Source organism: Cervus canadensis, chromosome 16 (genome assembly GCF_019320065.1).
Source record: "Cervus canadensis isolate Bull #8, Minnesota chromosome 16, ASM1932006v1, whole genome shotgun sequence".
NCBI lineage: Eukaryota > Metazoa > Chordata > Mammalia > Artiodactyla > Cervidae > Cervus > Cervus canadensis.
Window position 1 is genome coordinate 8,233,647 of NC_057401.1, and position 19,823 is coordinate 8,253,469.

The 19,823-nt window shown below is 36.3% G+C and overlaps 1 protein-coding gene across 3 annotated transcripts in view; it reads right to left on the bottom strand.

Moving 5' to 3' along the window:
• Positions 1–19,823, bottom strand: part of TNPO1 (transportin 1) — an 89,582-nt gene that overhangs the window by 17,318 nt on the left and 52,441 nt on the right. For all 3 annotated transcript variants that reach the window (XM_043488434.1, XM_043488436.1, XM_043488435.1), the window contains exons 8-15: positions 18,048–18,170; positions 15,933–16,051; positions 10,831–10,891; positions 9,828–9,996; positions 5,766–5,918; positions 4,754–4,979; positions 2,396–2,567; positions 1,421–1,507 (exon numbers count right to left, since the gene is read on the bottom strand). In XM_043488434.1, the coding sequence (XP_043344369.1) occupies positions 1,421–1,507; positions 2,396–2,567; positions 4,754–4,979; positions 5,766–5,918; positions 9,828–9,996; positions 10,831–10,891; positions 15,933–16,051; positions 18,048–18,170 (1,110 nt within the window). The remainder of the gene's footprint in view (positions 1–1,420; positions 1,508–2,395; positions 2,568–4,753; positions 4,980–5,765; positions 5,919–9,827; positions 9,997–10,830; positions 10,892–15,932; positions 16,052–18,047; positions 18,171–19,823) is intronic.

The window sequence follows — 19,823 nt, forward strand, 5'->3', positions numbered from 1 at the left end:
TGTATGTAACATTTCCAGGTGTAACTAAGATCATGATAAATGCTTGACAGCATACTCAATAAAATCCCGGTCATTTCTACTCTTCTACAGTATAGCAGTTTCATCTTTTCAAACCTCTCTTTTGGATGCGGTTTTGTTGCTGCTAAGTTTACTGGCTAGTCAAGGAAGGCTTCCTCAAAAAAAAAAAAAAAAAAAAAAAAGTTAAGGTTTCTATAATGAACGTTATCTTTCAGGAACAAATTTCAGTATTACATATTCCTATTTTTTTCCCCTCAAATATGAGAGATTTATTTATCCTCCCATCTTGGTCAATAATGTGGGTAGATCTTACTGGGCACATTCTGAGCCTTGCCTGGAAGTAAATATATTTAACTATAATTATTCTTTTTATTCTGTTGGGCCCAGAATTAGCCATTGCTCTTTGACACAGAAGTTTTTACTTCGCTGGGTAGGGACCATTCAAGGCAGAAGTGGTGAACCCTGAAATATTAGGGGAGACTAGAATGACTGATCTGGCTCTACCAAAATCAATTCATCCAGATTTAAGTTACCACATTTGATAATGCATTCAGTTATTTGAAAAGCATATAAACTTGGGGGGAGGGGTGTTTAAAAATAGTAGTTAAATACATGAAAAACAAAACTTCAAACTATATAGAAAAGGTATCAATGCTACTTCACATGTATATGAGTATATATATATATGCATAAACAAGATAAAAGAATTTAGGCTACATCAATTATGACATGGCTGTATATCTACATAAAGAAATACAGTTAAGTAGAGATGGACATATATATATATATACTTATATGGGAAGATCTCCAAGATAATCTACTATCAAGTAGAACAGGTTAGAAAAACATAAATTCTATAGTTTGTCACTGGGCTTCCCTAGTGGCTCAACGGTAAAGAATTCCCCTGCAATGCAGAGACAAAGTTCAATCCCTGGGTCAGGAAGATCCCCTGGAGGAGGACATGGCAACCCACTCCAGTATTCTTGCCAGGAAAAGCCCATACGGTAAAGAGGTACCTGGTGGGCTGCCCTACATGCGGTTGCAGAGCTGGACACGACGGAAGAGACTGAGCATACATACTTGGTACAGATGTACCACAGTTCAAGTTATATGGAGTTGCACGTTTATTCAGCATTTTAACAGAAAAGGTTCAGAATGTAAATTAACACTTATTACATATAGTCATTATAGATCTGAACATGTGTTTTTTTTTTAAATGAAAAACAGGTTAGCTAAATGTTGCCAGCTTAGTATACTTTTGGAGAAGGGAATGGCTACCCACTCTAGTATCCTTGCCTGGGGAATTTCATGGACAGGGGAGCCTGGCAGGCTATAGTCCATGGGGTTGCAGAGTCTGATAAAGCTGACTGACTAACACACATACAAATGGTCAGTAAAATACCTCAAGTAAAGGGAAGAGATCTTTATCTTCATCCTTTAACATGTTCCATTTCTGGATCAGTGGAGGCATTAACATCTGGATATATTCCTAAATTACAATGATGAAAAACACAGAAAGCTCCACTATCATATGTAAACAAGTATATGCTGAGTCTATGAAAACTAAAAACCATATAGAGTAATTGTATAAAATTTTTACAGAAAGAATTGTAAGACTTATTCTTTGAATTTTTTTAGTCCCGTGACCTGTGACATGTAATATGACTCGCTGTTCACTAAGTTATAAATGACAGATAAATTTATTAAAGACATTTGTAGAAAAAGATTCATGATCATTTAAATGTTCTAAGACAGAAGAATCCCTGCAATCAAATCAATAGACAGTCATCATGTAAACAGGGGCATAGATTCCAAGTAGCCTAATCTAAGACATTAGGAAACCTCCTATCAAACAAAACCAAAACCAGCAAAGCAAACCCACAAACAAGTGTCCTGCACCAAGTGTTAGGCACAACCTATAAACACAGACTATTTCTTAAGATGTTTTACAGTATAATCATAAACATGAAGTCTATTCTTCAGCAGGGGATTTCAAGCTATATTAAAATTCTAATATTACTTAAATCCCATTTAAACAAATCAGATTCATCCATCTCTTCTCAACACTCCTAGAAACAGAGTTGAAATCCAGAGTATAAAACCTTTATCCCCTTTCCTTTAGTCACTCTAAAATGTGTTGGTATATTCATGTGATAAGCTGCTGTAATTTTCACACCGTGCACGTATTTCTTTTTGTAAAGAATTATTTAAAGGTAAGTACACTTGCTATCTTTTTCAGCCCTATATTCTTAAAGCAGCAAACACTAGGTGTTTGTACCTCCCTAAACATTTTAATTTTCAAGTATATGATAACTTATTTAGTATAAGTATGCTTTCTATTTGATTTTTCTCATAATGGTTCATCATAGATACTTACAGGTTTGTTTAAGTGATGTCCTACTGAGTCTGCTAAAGTTCCTATGGCATCATAAAGAATGAGCAAGTTCTTATGCTGGTATTTACTAAATGCAAAGACCAAGGTATCAAGTATATAAGCAAGGTAAGGAACAAGTTCTGTACAAGCCTCCTCTTCAAGGGTAGCAAAGGCACTATAATTTAAAAAGGGAGAGAGATTACTGTTGTAGAAAAGAAACAGTTCACAACAGAGACAAGAAATTAAGTAGAGAGTTTAAAGAATACTTATTTACATGCACATCTCCCTACCTCACCACACCAGATACTTAGTTTTATCATTTCTTTCCCATTCTCTACCACTTATTTCAAAGAGATCGACACTTATGGGTATCTGCTTAACTACAATGGTAAAATCGAAAATTGTTGGTTCATTCAACAATTTATTTGGTGTTTACTACTTATTTGGTGACTGAGGGCTGGAAACATAGCAACGAACAAAACAATGTCCCCTTTTTCAGGGAGTTTACATTTTACTGATGTTCCAGACTAGTGACACTAGAATTAAAACTGTTAAAACTCACATTACCATATGTAACATAGATAGCCAATGGGAATTTGCTATATGGCTCAGGAAACTCAAACAGGGGCTCTGCATGAACCTAGAGGGATGGGACGGGGCAGGAGATGGGAGCGAGGTTCAAACGGGAGGGAACATGTGCATACGTGTGGCCGATTCATGTTGAGGTTCGACAGCAGAAAACAAAATTTTGTAAAGCAATTATCCTTCAATTAAAAAAAAAAAACCCCAACTCTTCAACCTTCATTTGCATAGCAAGTGCCACAAAATGATAGAAGCACTTTTAACAGTGTGTTTGAGACGTCTGAGAACAGAGTAGTATCATGGTCTCGCAAATGTCTCTCTTAGTGGGAGAGGGAATGAGGGGCTGGCAGCCACAAATTTTCAACTATAAGAATAAATTCCAAAGTACCTAATATACAGCATGGTGATGACAGTTAATACAGCATTGAGTCCTTAGAAGTTGCTGAGTAGATCTTAAGCATTCTCACAAAATAGTTACCTATGTTAATCTTGGTGAGTGTTCTACCATATTTACGTGTATCAAATCAACATGTTGTATACTTTTAAGTATATGCAATTATGTTTGCCAATTTTTCTTCAGTGAAGTTTAAAATTTTTTCTCTAAGCCCTACACAATCCATGAGAATGCACAATGCATTTGTTATCAGAAATTTGTTTACTTGTAGCTTATTTGTTAGGACAAATACACAAGAAAGGAACAAACTCTAGGGTCTCAGGGCAATTACTTCAACTTATACCTAAATTTTTCTTGACTTTAAGGTGTATCTGGCCCTTCATTTATAAAATTAAGGTTATATTCTTCTGTCCTAGCCAGGCAGGAATTTCCTAAAATGATAGGCTTAAGCCATTTGTTAATTAAAGTCTTGTTCATTAACACTGAACTATATTTCTTTCATGGCACTTTCCACAAATTATATACCTTACTAGCCTATAAATTTTAGATGGCAGAGGGTGTAAGCACATTTTATTATGTCTAACAATTTGTAAAAAAAATCCTGCTGAATGAAACATCTACCAGAAAGCAAACATAATGTGTACCCTCCCTTCCCTTGAAAAAAAATTTGGTGCTATTAACCACCAAAGCTCCCTTGTTTAACTTTCTTTCATATCATTATGAATTAAGACTCTTTCAAATCTGGTAGAGTCTAACTACACTTAAACTTACTTTCCTCTCTTTCAGCAGCTATTTCTTTCTTATTAACAAAGTGAACAGTAGAAGCAATTCTACTTGAAAAATTAAGAACTATAAACATAAATGGCAAGCCTTTTTAGAAGATGAAGATTTATTCCAGAAAACTGAAATATTGATAGTAGTGAAACTGCTGATCTGATGAACAGACAACCCCAAATGCAACTGACAAAAGTGGTTACTGGAGTTGAACCACTTGTGGCAGAAGGGTGGTCACCACGGGACTTCCTGAGGAGTTATGGAGCTGACTGTAGACTAAAAAAGTCAATCCTGCTCAAACTTTTCTATTTCTCCAAGAATAGGACTCTTGCCACAACCACTCCAAATATCCGTGGAAATGAGGATGAAAGATAATGCTAATGTTATAGCCAGTGAGGAAACAAAAAAATTTGAAGAAAATAGCAAATACAAATCTCTAGTTAAGAGTCTCATTTGGATTTGCAAAACCATCAGCTGGAAGATATGGATAACAAAAATCCCATTAATAGTTTAATATCAACATTTTGTCACAGTCTTGAAAGTTAGTTTCTCCCTGAAATCTTCACACTCCCTTCTCCCACCATGAACAATTTGCTATGAATCTGTCTTACCTGCAGGCAGCTTCTTGTACTCTCTTGTTGCTATCCAGGATACGTTTTAGCAGTTCTGTCATTAATGGCTTCAGGTACGTGTCTGGGGGCTGGCTGACTACCCAGTGTGCATAGCGGCTAAGAGTCCAGCACGTTATGGAACGCACAAGAGCCTTTTTATCAGAGAGGCACTGAATAAGGTGAGGAATGAGCTCAGGCAGGTATGGAATCATGCCTTGCATGCAACCTAGGGGAAAAAAACCCTAAATATTTCAGGAAGGGCCAAATTTGGTTAAAATTATTTCAGTTGAATGCTAAACTGATAGATGCATCCATGAAAAATATTCAATCATTTCCATTCTAATAAGGACATTTAATAATATTTCAAAACTTTTAAATTAACTGAAATGAGAGCTAATTGCTCTTAAGTATCTTCTAGTAGGGTTTATTGTTCAGTCACCCCCTCATGTCTGACTCTGTGACCCCATGGACTGCAGCACGCCAGGCTTCCCTGTCTTCCTAGTAGGAATAGGAAAGCTCATTTTACTTCTGCTACAGAAATCATGCAAAATGCTTCAATTTCTTATAGATAGATATTTACAGCTAGGAAAGAATAATAATTCTTTCTAGGGTCGATGACACTTGACTTATGTTCCTTACACCTAACTATGCAAGTTATTTTTCTAACAGTAGGGATGTTTCTGATATCAGAACCCTCTCATTCTGTTCTCTTCATTATAACAAAAGCATTTGCAAAATATCTGGCTGGGGCTGTAAGTCAGTCTATGGGTGTTTAATAATAATTAACTAGCTCGAAAGTAAAAACTCATTCTAAGATGGCTTTTAGACTCAAATATTCTTTTTAAGGTTAATGTGGATCACGGTCTATCTACCTCAACAGTCTTATCTTATTAGGAACACAAGTCAGTAAACAAAGCATGTGAATCGCTTCTGCTTAACTATTCCTTAAAGTAGCCATGTCAACATTTACACCTATTGAGGACTTTACAGTTTAAGTCTGACTTAGACTTACCTTCAGCAATTGCTCCTAAAACCAAGATGCCTGATTCTTTAACAACCCATTCATGATGAAAAAGTAATTCTTTCAAAAGGGGTAAAATATGTGGCAAAAGTTCATCACGATATACATTTGCAAGAACATCTAGGGCGGCTGCAGAACATTTTCCTAAGGAAATATTTAATTCAAAAATGTTATATTAACTTCTACTATCATTCAGTTATGTATCTATAAATCTATCTATATGTAGAGAAAATGTGTTGTATGTAACACATTTTTATCTCTACAAAATTTTAAATAATTCAATTAAATAGGAGGTAATCACAGGAAAGAAAAAAATTCTATTGACCAAAACACTTCATGACAAGAATCAGTAATCATGAAAATATTTTATTTTGTATATGACTACCAATTTTTTTTAAAAAAAATAAAGCTGCTACACTGGTCAGAAATAACACTTTACTCATCAATAACGATCTTAGTTAAACTGTATGGTAGTTCCACTCATATAAATATTACACTGCCATGAAACAAAATGAAATCTTTTAAGTACTAATACAGGATGAGTTATATGATGTGCAGAAAAGAATCAGCAAAGTACACACAATCTGATTTCACTTCTGGAAAATCAGCTTCTCCTCCAAAAAAGAAGATGCAGGCATACCTCAGATAACGCAGGTTCAATTCTAGACCACTGCAATAAAGTGAGTCAAATAAAACTTTTCGTTTCCAAGTACATATAAAAGTTATGCTCAAGTTACAGTGTCATTTATATTAAGTGTGCAATAGTTTTATGTCTAAAAAACCACATACACACCTTAATTGATACACATTTTAAGGCTAAAAAAATGCTAACCATTATCTGCAGTTTTAACGTTGCTTCCTTGCTAAACTTAATCATTTCTAACTTTTTATTTAAAGTGAGAGATATGCAACTCTTCCTTTCATTTGAACATACAAGAGGACATTGAAAGGTTATTAACTGGTTTGATTTTAAGTGTTGCGTCTCAGAGAACAGGGAGGCCCAAGGAGAGGGGGAGGGATGGGGAATGGCTTGTGGACAGAGCAGTCAAAACACATACAACATACATACAGTCCTCTGTCTCATGAGCACGGTTCATGGAGCCCCGAAACAATTATAACAGTTAACACCAAAGATCACTGATGACACACTGTCATGACAAGTGTAATAATAACAAAACAGTTTGAAAAAGAATTACCAAAATGTGACAGAGACACAAAAGCGAGTAAATGCTATTGGAAAAATGGCACCAACAGACTTGATCAATGCAGGGTTGCTAAAAACTTCACTTGATAAAAAAATGCATTATCTATGAGGTATAAGAAAAACTAGAAAATTCTTAAAGAGAAGGGAATACCAGACCACCTGACCTGCATCCTGAGAAATCTGCACGCAGGTCAAGAAGCAACAGTTAGAACTGGACATGGAACAACAGACTGGTTCCAAATTGGGAAAGGAGAACGTTAAGGCTGTATACTGTCACCCTGCTTATTTAACTTATCTAACCTCAGATATGCAGATGACACCACCCTAATGGCAGAAGGCAAAGAAGAACTAAACAGCCTCTTGATGAAAGTGAAAGAGGAGAGTGAAAAAGTTGGCTTAAAACTCAGCATTCAGAAAACGAAGATCATGGCATCTAGTCCCATCAATTCACAGCAAATAGATGGGGAAACAGTGGAAACAGTGACAAACTTTATTTTTGAGGGCTCCAAAATCACTGCAGATGGTGACTGCAGCCATGAAATTAAAAGACGCTTACTCCTTGGAAGGAAAGTTACAACCAATCAAGACAGCATATTAAAAAGCAGAGACATTACTTTGCCAACAAAGTCCATCTAGTCAAAGCTATGGTTTTTCCAGTGGTCATGTATGGATGTGAGAGCTGAACTATAAACAAAGCTGAGCACTGAAGAATTGATGCTTTTGAACTGTGGTGTTGGAGAAGACTCTTGAGAGTCCCTCGGACTGCAAGGTAGATCCAACCAGTCCATCCTAAAGGAGATCAGTCCTGAATATTCATTGGAAGGACTGATGCTGAAGCTGACACTCTTAATACTTTGGCCACCTGATGCCGAGAACAGACTCATTTGAAAAGACCCTGATGCTGGGAAAGATTGAAGGTGGGAGAAGGGGACGACAGAGGATGAGATAGTTAGATGGCATCACCGACTCAATGGACATGAGTTTGAGTCATCTCCGGGAGTTGGTGATGGACAGGGAGGCCTGGCGTGCTGCAGTCCATGGGGTCACAAAGAGTCGGACACAACTGAGCAACTGAACTGAACTGATGAAGTATAAGAAAGAAAAGCCTGACAGACTAAGGTAAACCCATACAGATAAGCCTGTAGGTGTTTATGGAAAAACATACAGGTGAGTGAAAAGAAGCATCCCCCCTCCCTCCCCAATGCAACATAATAACTTTTGCAGTTATCCACATTAAATCTTAATTCATCCTCCCCCTAACCTTATAGTTGGCATACAATGGGAAGTAATTTGTGATAGTAATGAAGACGTTGGGTTTTCTTGTTCTGTAACATACGGGTTCCAGAACTACATGTGCCACCAGTACTAGCTATGCTAACCTTGGGCAAGTTTCTCTTTTTGCCTAGGGCTGGGTATACTGGTCACTCTAAGGAACCGTTATAGGGAACTAAATTGGAATAATCAGCATTATTCCAAATGAATGACACAGTTCAGGACGATCATTCACGTCCCTAACCATGCCATCAGTTATTAGAAATCTCAGTCTTCTGAATCACAGAGTGGTTCTTAACTGGTGGTGATTTTGTGTCCCAGTGACCACCTGGCAATATCTCAAGACACTGCTGCTTGTTGCAATCTTATGTGTGTTCTCCCTCTAATCTCCTGCGCTACTGCCATCTACTGGAGAGAGATCAGGGATGCTGCTCAAAATTCTATAATAGGCAGGACAAGCCCACAGCAAAGAATTAGTGGCCCAAAACATCCAATGTGCTGTGAACTATAGAAGTAAAGATTTAAAAACCAGCACCCAAGCAAAACCTAGGTGTCTAGGTTCTCCCCAGATTTATCTAATTAGTGTGTGGCCCGCAACGCAGGCTGAACAGATGATGTGGATTTGTAGTTAATGTTGAAAACAGAAATTTTAAAAAGCATATTTGGAAGTTTGGATGAGAAAGGGATTTACATTATCTTAGAAATATGCATGATAATCAACCAATCTTCATGCAAATTATGACATAAAAAAAATAAGTTACAAAAACAGGAAAAGCCATGGCCAACGTTCCTATTCCATATGTATTTTGTATCAAACATACATTTTGCATCCAACAAAACACATTTCCTACATATTTTGTATCCAACAAAACCTATACCCCTTTGAGAAGCGACACTGTGAGATTAAAGTCTTTTTAAGGAATATGATGACAAGCAAATGAAGAACAGACCCATCAGGAAGAAACAAAACAAACCCACAATAAGATCATTACTTCACATCCAGAAGAAGACACCCAAAAAGCACTGGCAAACATGTGGAGAACCTGTAGCCCTAAGACACTGCTAGGGGGAAAGCAGCCGGCGGAGTAAGTGTGAAAAACAGTCTGGCGGTGCCTCAAAATATTGAACATAAAAGTTTCTATGTGATCCAGTCATCCTATTCCTGGGTATATACCCAAGAGAACCAAAAACTTAGGACCACATATCAAACCTTGTACAACTGTTCATAGCATTACTACTCACAACAGCCAATGAGGAGAAATAAAATGTCCATCTGCTGATGAACAGATAAATCAGTCATAAAGAACCACTTTTTGTATAATTCTACTTACAGAAAATGTCCAGAGGAGTTCAGAAAATGGGAGAAACTACTAAGTATGTAGTTTCTCTTAGGGTGACAAAAATGTTTCAAAATTTACTGAGGTGATGGTTGCACAACTCTATGAATACACTGAAAACCACTAAATTGTATTCTTTTGTATGGTTAAGTGAAGCAGGTATGAGGGCATTGTAGGATGTGAGTTATTTCTCAATTAAACTGTTATCCAAGCAGGCGACTGTGCTTCTCTATGACTTACTTAGATTCCAGTCAGAAATCGTGTCATCATCATCAATTTCATCATCATCATCCTCCTCCTCTTCAATTCCATCTTCATCATGCTGCTGAGCCACTGTCCTTGATCGATGAAACCGTGGCCTTATATCTTGTTCACTATCAGGAATTGTTTCATCTTCTTCAACATCACCCTGTGTATTTTTTAAAAGGAAAATTCTGGTTATACTCATTATAAGCTAATAGTACGGGTAAAAGAATGAGAATATTCACAGACAGCATGACGTATGATTCTGAAAAACGGCTGATGCTTGAACATATGGGTTTGACCTGCAGGCCCACAGATAGTGTGACGGATGATTCTGAAATACAGTTGATGCTTGAACAGTATGGGCATGAACTGCATGTCCAGTTCAAACAGGATGCAGATTTCTCTCCAGTAAATCAAGTATTAGACCACTACACAATCTGTGGTTGGTTGAATTTGCAGATATGGAACCATGGACACGAGGGGCCAACTCTGAAGTTATACAGGGATTTCTGATTGCACTGGAGGTGAGTGCCCCTAATATCCCACTGTTCAAGGGTCAGCTGTATACATCTTCTGCTTGCCCCTGCGTAGAAAATAGCTCTTTGTGAAGGGGAGAACAGGCTATCACATAATCCATGCTAGATTATCAGGGACTTTGAACCACGTAAGACGGTTTCCCAACATCTGGTATAATCTAGAGTATCTGAATCAAATTCAGAACATATTTAAGATTATTTTAAAATGAACCCCCAACAGTCAGAAATATCAGGAAATTCATGCTAACTCACCTAGTGTCACCAACTAGTTTCAATTAAGCTAGAATCTGCCAGTCAAATTCATTGTGTTTGCTTCTACCTTTGAACTCCATAGCATATTATATAACAGAAAGCTTATTTAAATAGAGCCTACTCTAAATAAATGTCCTATTAGTCAAATTCAAAGATCTGTAAGTCAATGAAAATAAACATCCTTATTCATAAGAGGATAGTTTCCTTACCTTAAGTAGGATAATATCTATATCTGAATACTTCATGCCATTCACTAACACAGGGATCAACCTATAAAGACAGAAATTCATGAAACAAAGATCTAAAGATCTCGAAGTCTCAACAACCTCATGAATACTAATAATACCACCACTACTGTTAATACTGCCTTACAGCTATTCTATGTCTGCCCTTCTCCAATGATGAGTACTCCTAATACGTATCTTAGGCCTTTTAAATACTCATGCATAGAATCTACTAGATGGAATTTTAGAGTGGACAAGATAGCCTGTCAAGAGTGCTTAAAAATAAAAACAATAATTTCGTTTTTTTTGGCAATTTCTCCCCTAAGAATTTATCCCAAATACATGAACGAACATTCCCAATTCTTAGACTGATGTTCCATGATGCAAGACTAAGAACAATGGAAACAATCTAAATGTTCATGACTAAGGGCCTGGTTAAAAATAAATTACAACTGGCAATTTCCCCAAAGTCCAGTGCTTAGAACTCTGCTTTCACTGTAGGGGCTTTCACTGTAGTTCCCCTGGTTGGGGAACTAAGATCCTGTAAGGATCTTATTTTTGGATGCACAGTCATAAACAAAGAAGCAAATGACAGTGAAATTGGAAAAACAGAAAAAACCACAGGTGCAAAATACATAAGCTCACATCCATTTGTATTAAAAACATTGAGATTCCTAGCCACAGCAATCAGATAAGAAAAAGAAATAAAGGATGCATAAAGAAATACAGTATATATTCCTATATACTAACAACAAAAGATCAGAAAGGGAAATTAAGGGAATAATCCCATTTACCATTACATCAAAAAGAATACCTAAGAATAAACCTACTCAAGGATGCCAAAGACCAGTATTCAGAAAACTGTAAGATACTGATGAAAGAAATAAAAAAATGACACAGATGAGAGAGATATCCCATGTTCTTTGATTAGAAGAAATCACTATAGTCAAAATGACTATACCACCTAAAGCTATCTATAGATTCATTGCAGTCCCTATCAAATTACCAATAATATTTTCCACAGAACTAGAACAAATAATCTCACAATTTGTCTTAAAACGCAAAAGACCCTGAATAGCCAGAGCAATCTTGAGAAACAAAGTTGGAGGAATCAGGCTCCCTGACTTCAGACTATACTACAATACTACAGTAATCAAACAGGATGGTACTGGCATATAAACAGAAATATGTTTCAGTCAGACAGGATAGTAAGTCCAGAGATAAACCCATGTATCTATGGTCACCTAATCCACGACAAAGAAGATAAGAATATACAACGGAGAAAAGTGTCTTCAGTAAGCGGTGCCAGGAAAAGTGGACTGCTATACATGTAAAAGAACGGAATTAAACACTCCCTAACACCATACACAAAAATAAACGGATTAAAGACCTAAATTTAAGACCAGACACCATAAAACTTACAGAGGAAAGCATAGGTAGAACACTGACATAAATTCCAGCATGATCTTTTTTGATCCACCTCCTAATGAACATAACAAAAACAAACAATGGGACCTAATTAAACTTTAAAACGCTTCTGTACAGCAAAGGAAACGATAAAATGAAAAGACAATCCTCAGATTGGGAGAAAATAGTTGCAAACAAAGCACACAACAAGGAATTAATCTCTAGAACACACAAATAGCTCATACAGCTCAAAAAAAAAAAAAAAAAGGACACAAACAACCCAATCAAAAAGTGCAAGATCTAAACAGACATTTCTCCAAAGACATACAGACAGCAAAAAAGAAAAATCACATGAAATGAAGCTCACCGTAAAAAAGAACAAAAATAATGCCATTTGCAGCAACATGGACAGACCTAGAGATCGTCATACTGAGTTAAGTCAAGTCAGAGAGACAGAAAGACAAATATCATATCACTTATATGTGGAAAGAAAAAAAAATGGTACAAATGAACTTACAAAACAGAAATAAAGTCACAGATGCAGAAAACAAGCTTATGGTCACGGGCAGGGGGTGGGGGGCTGGTGTTGGGTGGGATAAATCGGGAGATTGGGATCGACTAAACACATTTTTATATAAAATGGGTTTCCCATGTGGCACAGTGGTAAAGAATCCACCTGCTAATTCAGGAGATACAAGAGATGTAGGTTTGATCCCCAGGTCAGAACAATCCCCTGGAGAAGGAAATGGCAACCTACTCTAGTATTCTTGCCTGGGAAATCCCATGGACAGAGGAGCCTGGTGGACTACAGTCCACGGGGTCACAAGAGTTGGATGTGACTGAGTATGATGACAATATATAAAATAGGTGACTAAGTAGGGCACAGGGAACTCGACTTAAACTTCTGTAATGGCCTATATGGGAAAAGAACCTAAACATGAGTGGATATACGTGCTTGTGTAACTGGTTCACTTTGCTGCACATCTGAAGCTAAAAGAACATTGTAAACCAACTAACCTCCAATAAAAAATTATTTAAAAAATAAGATTACCTATATAATTACTTATATACACAGGTTAACTAGGAAAGCTATACAATAAACCGGTATCTTCAGAGGTGAGTGAGTAGGCTAAAAAGGGACAATATCCATCTTCTACTTTATTTCTAAATGGCTGATATTTTTACAATGAGCCTACATTCAGTATTTCTATTTCTTTTAATAAAAGAGATGATAGTGTTTAAAATATAAAAACAGAAAATTTGAAGGATTTTATTCAAAAGAAATAATGCAAAAAGGAAAAAAGAGCTCTATGGACAAGGTTAGCATAGTCTGTAAAAGTTTAGAAATTTTAATTTTCATTTCTTAAGAAATTTTCAATAAGAAAATAGTTAAGTTAGGATATTATATTCAATCTTAAATATTATGTAGTCACCAAAAGAGAACAATGATGTCTGTAAACATGGAATTTCAGGTATACTGAAATATTTATGACTAGTTAAAAAAATATGTATCAAACATGTTAGGTAAAGGTCAAAATAATTAACTTTAGTACCTCTTGCAGCTATGATGGTTTTTACCTTTGACAGGTTTCTTAAACTTTGTTTTCTCACTGTTCAACCATACATACTAAAATTAGTCTAATGAGGACAAAAGGTAGGAGAATACTCTGGAAACACCTAACACTGTCCACAGCCTGCTGCTTCCAAATTCTATCTTTAATTGGTTTGTGTGGCATGGGAAAAGAATGAATAGGCAAAAGAAATTCATACTCATATAAGTACCAGCTGTGGGCTTATTAATAAAGCAACTTCTTTATAACCTAGTGAGAAAGGTATAATGATCCCTATTTTACAGATGAGTAAGCTAAGGTTCAGGCTTCCCAGGTGGCTTAGTGGTAAAGAATCCACCTGCCAACGCAAGAGATGCAGTTGTCGGGAAGATCCCCTGGAGGAGGGCATGGCAACCCACTCCAGTATTCTTGCCTGGAGAATCCCATGGACAGGGGAGACTGGTGGGCTACAGTCCATTGTGTCGACCGAACATGCACACATGCATACAGTATTAACACAGAAAAAAACACATTAAAAGACCACAAACCAAAAATAACAACTGATTAAAGAGACCACCAATTTATAACTGCTCTTATCATCTCCTAATGTTAGAGCTTAGGTTTGCATTAATAAAATCTCTTCAGCTTTATAAGAATTAATGTCTGTTTTTTATAAGATTTAGAATTATATGATCCAACAGTAAAAAACAAGCATATGATAAAAGTGGCATCACAAATTAGAGAGAAGAATAAATTTCTTGGTGGGGTGGGGGGTGAGGGGGGGGATTCCATTTAGCACACCTTACACTTTACTCCCAAATAAATTCTAGATTGACTAGAATAAAATATAGGTGGAATTGTTTTCTTGGTAAGAACTGACTATATGAAAATGAGAACATCCAAGTATATTAACTTTTGAAAAAAATGTGACTCCACTAATACAACATATTAAAACAAATTTTTTTTTTTTTTTTGCGTATTAGATGGCTAAGATTAGAAAAACTGTAATTAATGGATGGCAAAAGTTGTGATAAGATGAGACACTGCTAGTGTATTATAAGCTGGTATAACTTCACTAGAGAACACCATGATGGAACAGTACTTCAAAGTTTAGACTAAAGACATGGACGAAAGGGCACAACTTATAATAACTGACAAGAGCCAACCACAAAACAGTAAATCAAATTTTAAGCAGTCACTATAGATAGATGCCTTATTCATACTATCAAACTTATTTCTTTCCAAAACACTGAATATATGACATCTGGTATACAGTATTGGGCATCCCAGGTGGCTTAGGCTCAATGATAAAGGATCCACCTGCCAATGCAGAAGATGTGGATTCGACCCCTGGGTTGGGAAGATCCCCTGGAGGAGGAAATGGCAACCCACTCCAGAATTCTTGCTGGGAAATCCCAAGGACAGGGGAGACTGGTGGGCTACAGTCCATTGTGTCGACCGAACATGCACACATGCATACAGTATTAACACAGAAAAAAACACATTAAAAGACAACAAACCCAAAATAACAACTGATTACTCAAGGGGGTGAAAATCCAATGGAGTTTAAGTTTTCATATAGAAAATTAAGTTTATGAGCCTGTATTTTATTTTCAAAAGAACATGAGCACTACTTTAAAAAACGACTGACTTTAATTGATTTCATATGTATTTCATAAATCACTGTTATATACCTAAAAATAATAGCTTTACATCAAATTCAATTTATCTCAATACTGGAAAAATGTATTAAAAAAACTGACTTAACAGCATTCATTGGTTTAAAAGTAGACTTAACAATATGTTAACCAAAAACTGCTTAGCATAACTAGTAAGAAGACCTTTGGGGGTGGGGGGGCGGGAAAGAGTCCACAGTCAAAATTACAAGATTATAAAAAATTGCCATGGATTATCCAAAATAAGTTATAATTCACAGCATAAACCACCCTCATGTAGTTTAGAAAACAAAAGGAATTGCTTCTTAAAAAAATGTCTTTACTTATACCATCAGTAAAATTAAGCTCGACTTCTTTAGAACTTCACTACCTGATGGCCTAAGTATGCAATCTAAAAATATGAAAACGAGGAATCACTGTTAACAAGACAGCACTGGTAAGAAGAAATACTTACTTGGGAAGATGCCTTATGAGTACATCTTTGCAAATTGGCTGCTCAGCCAAAGTGAGCCAAAATTCGCAGGCTTCTAAAGCCACATTTTCATCTTGATCTTGGGTCCTCTGTAGCATGTACTGTAAGCGAAAGAGCCTTAGTATTAATCAGTTCAAAGCATACAATTAAACCTAATCCAATTTCAGCAAGTTAAGAGTCCTTTGCTATGGGCCTTACCCTTTACAGCAGTTCTCAATTTAGGGTTTGGATTTCTTTAAAAAAAGCCTCCTAATCAATTCTAAAAAGCAGCCAAACTTAAGAACTACTGTTTTAGAATGTTGCCTAATATAAAGTGTCCAATTCATGTCTGTCTGCTTCTCAAAATAAACTCCATTAAACCTTTCATAAAACGGATCATCTTTTTATAATATAACTACCCAAGCTGTCTCTTATAATTACAACTATCCCTTGAACCAACCAAGGGTAGGGGTGCCAACCCTTCAAGCAGTCAAAAAAATCCACATATATAGCCAATCTTCCATATATGCAGTTCCTCATCTGCAGTTTCAGCCAATCTTGGGTTATGTAGTACTAGATTTAGTTTAAAAAAAAACAAACAAAAAACTGTCTATGAGTGGACCCATGCAGTTAAAACCTGTGTTGTTCAAGGGTCAACTATATATATTAATACTTCCAATACTTAAGAAGATATATACATATTATACAAGATTTTTTCTTTTAAAGAAAGTAGAGAGAGACTTCAACTACAATTTTTAGTTGCCAACAAAATAGGTTTATCATATACTTTGAACATACCAAGCCAAATTCACTTAGTTGGAAGAACATCTATCTGATCTCCCAATCTCTCCAAACCTCCTTTTAAAAAAACATCTCAAAACCAGGAAACTCCCTGGTGATCCAGTGGCTATGACTCAGTGCTCTCTCTGCTGGGGCCCTGGGTTTGATCCCTAGTTGGGAAACTAAGATCCTGCAAGCCGTGCAGCTTGGCAAACCCCACCCCTCCATAAAAACCTTACATGCAAAAACAAAAGAATCAAAGGCATCAATTCCCAATGTACCTGGGGCTGAAACTGGGGTCAAGTGATGCATTCCTGAATGAAACATCTCACATTACAAAATACAGCAACACAACCACTGTGATAGGTCACCCCCTCCCATGTCCTACTACAATGCAGAACATCGCTGACGAAAGAACTGCAGTCTCACAAATGAGGTTCCCCAGCTGTGACATGACAAATGGTAAAACACTTTTCTCAATTTTCTGGTTAACTCCAAACTCATGACATTTTCAACCAACGCCACCTGATTCTTCGAAACACTCAGAGAGAATAGATTTATCAGCAAAAATGTCATTTATTCCCATTCTGCTGCTACATATCCTTATCACTACATCTATTTTTCCTAATGTTTTAGAAAAGGAATTGCTGAACATCATGAATGCTATCCTTCCTCTCGCAGGTCTTAGAGATGCCATCCTTCAAGTACAACTATGTTCAATAATATGAAAATTAGGCATGACTCTTCTAGCAATAATGAGTATTGCCCAATAAATTACACTGTCCTAATAGTAAGTCGCTATTATGTATTCCTTACATTAATTATGGCTGATCAGTGATCAATGCACTTACAATATCCTAATAAAATTATTTTAATCAAATAAAAACTGAAAGAGAACCTTTTAAAATCTAAATGGTCTATCAGAACTCACTATAAAGGTTATGTATTTTCGACTTAGAAATCTCACTGTTACCATAAATCAAAACTTGATCAGATCAATTTACCAGTAACGTGTAGAAAACAAACTTTTATCTACTACAATTTTATTGGCCTAAGTAGTATCTAGTAAATACAAATAATCTAAATATTTCCTAGTTACACTACAGTTAAAAGCCATCTACTCCTGTAAATTACTTTCCTCTCTATAACATCTTAAATCTCATGAAAGAAAAATCACCATAATGATAATTTATAATTTTGAGGCAATCATAACTAATTTTTAACCCCCCTCCCACAATGTGACAAATAAGAAAACAGTGATTTCACACTATATGTTTTGTGTCCAAGAATTTCCTTGAGGGGAAGAGGAGGAGAAAGTTTTTAAATTGCTTGTATTACCTCAACTATATTATGCATGTGAGGAAGCAGGCGATCCATCCGAACTTCAAGCAACATGACAAGTGCCCGGCATACATTTTTCCGTACCTCTGGTTCTTCATCACCAGCCAAGGCGAAGAGATTCTATTGCACAAGAAAAATTTTCTTCTAGTTAAATATTCCAATATATTAGGAAGGTTTATACCCAATAATATTACCTGTAAGGTGGTAATATTTAAAGAAACTCTAAGATATAGCACAAATAAAGGTTTATGAATTAATTGGCCCACAGTATTAGATTATAAAGACAAACACAGGAAACTAACTGCCAAAAATTATGACTTCAGTAAATGATCTATAGCCATTCTTTCAAACTAGCGTATGAGTGGCTGTGTTCTGAAGTAATTTTTAGTTTGCGAGAATAAAACCATGTCATTAGGACAGAGGAGCATTCATCCAGCTCACCCAGAAGTAAAGATAATTATTAAAATACAATCTGATTTACCCTTCAAAATGACTGTCAAGAGAGTATTCCTACCAACACTGATTCTTAACAGGCGCATGTTCTGTAAGAGCATCAACAATTGGGACATATATACTGAGAGTTTCTAACAACCTAACCCTAAACTGTTGTTCACTAAGTCAAGCTATTAAAAAATAATAAAGGTAGCAATCAATCTGATGCTGTTCTCAACAAGCTTCTCTAAAAGTGAAAAAAAGAAAAAAAAAAAAAAATCTGAATGGTTCTCCATTCAGCAACAACTCCAAGATGTTGTTATTCAATTTTACAGATTGAGAGAGAAATGCAGGTTAGACATCATGTAACTTGCAAGCAAGTGGGGGACCTGAAATTGGTTTTCACAAAATTATGTGTAAGTCCACACTCAATTCACTATACCAACAAGCCTTCACTAGAAGTTGTCTCTTGAAGAGGTTCAAGTGGAGATTCGAGAAGAAAAAACAGTAAGCCTTCCCTATCTCACTCCTGAGGTTTTACTTTATTTACACACAAACACACACACACAAATTGAAAGCAACAAAAAAAGAGCTAAAATAATTAAAATCCAATGTGTCCCACTGTCTCTTCCCAGGACCACAGAAACGTCTCCAAACAGATGAATCTGAAATCTTATTACAAAGAAAGGGTAAGACAATAGAATAATTTAAATATCAAATGTGATAGTATGTTGCATTGTGAGGACTTAAAAAACTCACTGGAAAATCCCTGATGCTGGGAAAGACTGAGGGCATGAGAAGCAGGGGTGACACAGAATTGAGACGGTTGGATGGCATCACTGACTCAATGAACATGAGTCTGAGCAAACTCCAGGAGACAGTGAAGGACGGAAAGACCTGGTGTGCTGCAGTCCATGGACTCACAAAGAGCTGGACACAACCTGGCGACTGAACAACTACACTTTTCATCAGTACCATCCGACTCAGCAGGCATGACTTCAACCCCTGATAAAACCACTGGTAACTGAAGAAAAGGATGAAGAACTGGTGAACTTTACTGTGTTATCAAGCAGCAAAGAAGTGTTAATATGGTATTTAACACTTACGGAAAATAATTTTAAATGTCAGGAAATGTTCTTGTTCCACTTGCTAAGTATGGTCCTGTGTTTTTATCTTCAGAAAATTTTTTTCTACATTACATCTCTGTATAAGATGCTGGTGTATCCATCACTGCTCTCTTTAATAATCTATGAAAGAACACTACTGAGTGGAAATACTATTGTAATTACAACAAAAACTACTACTGCTTCTAAAAATAACAGCAGTAGCTAGCATGTGGAG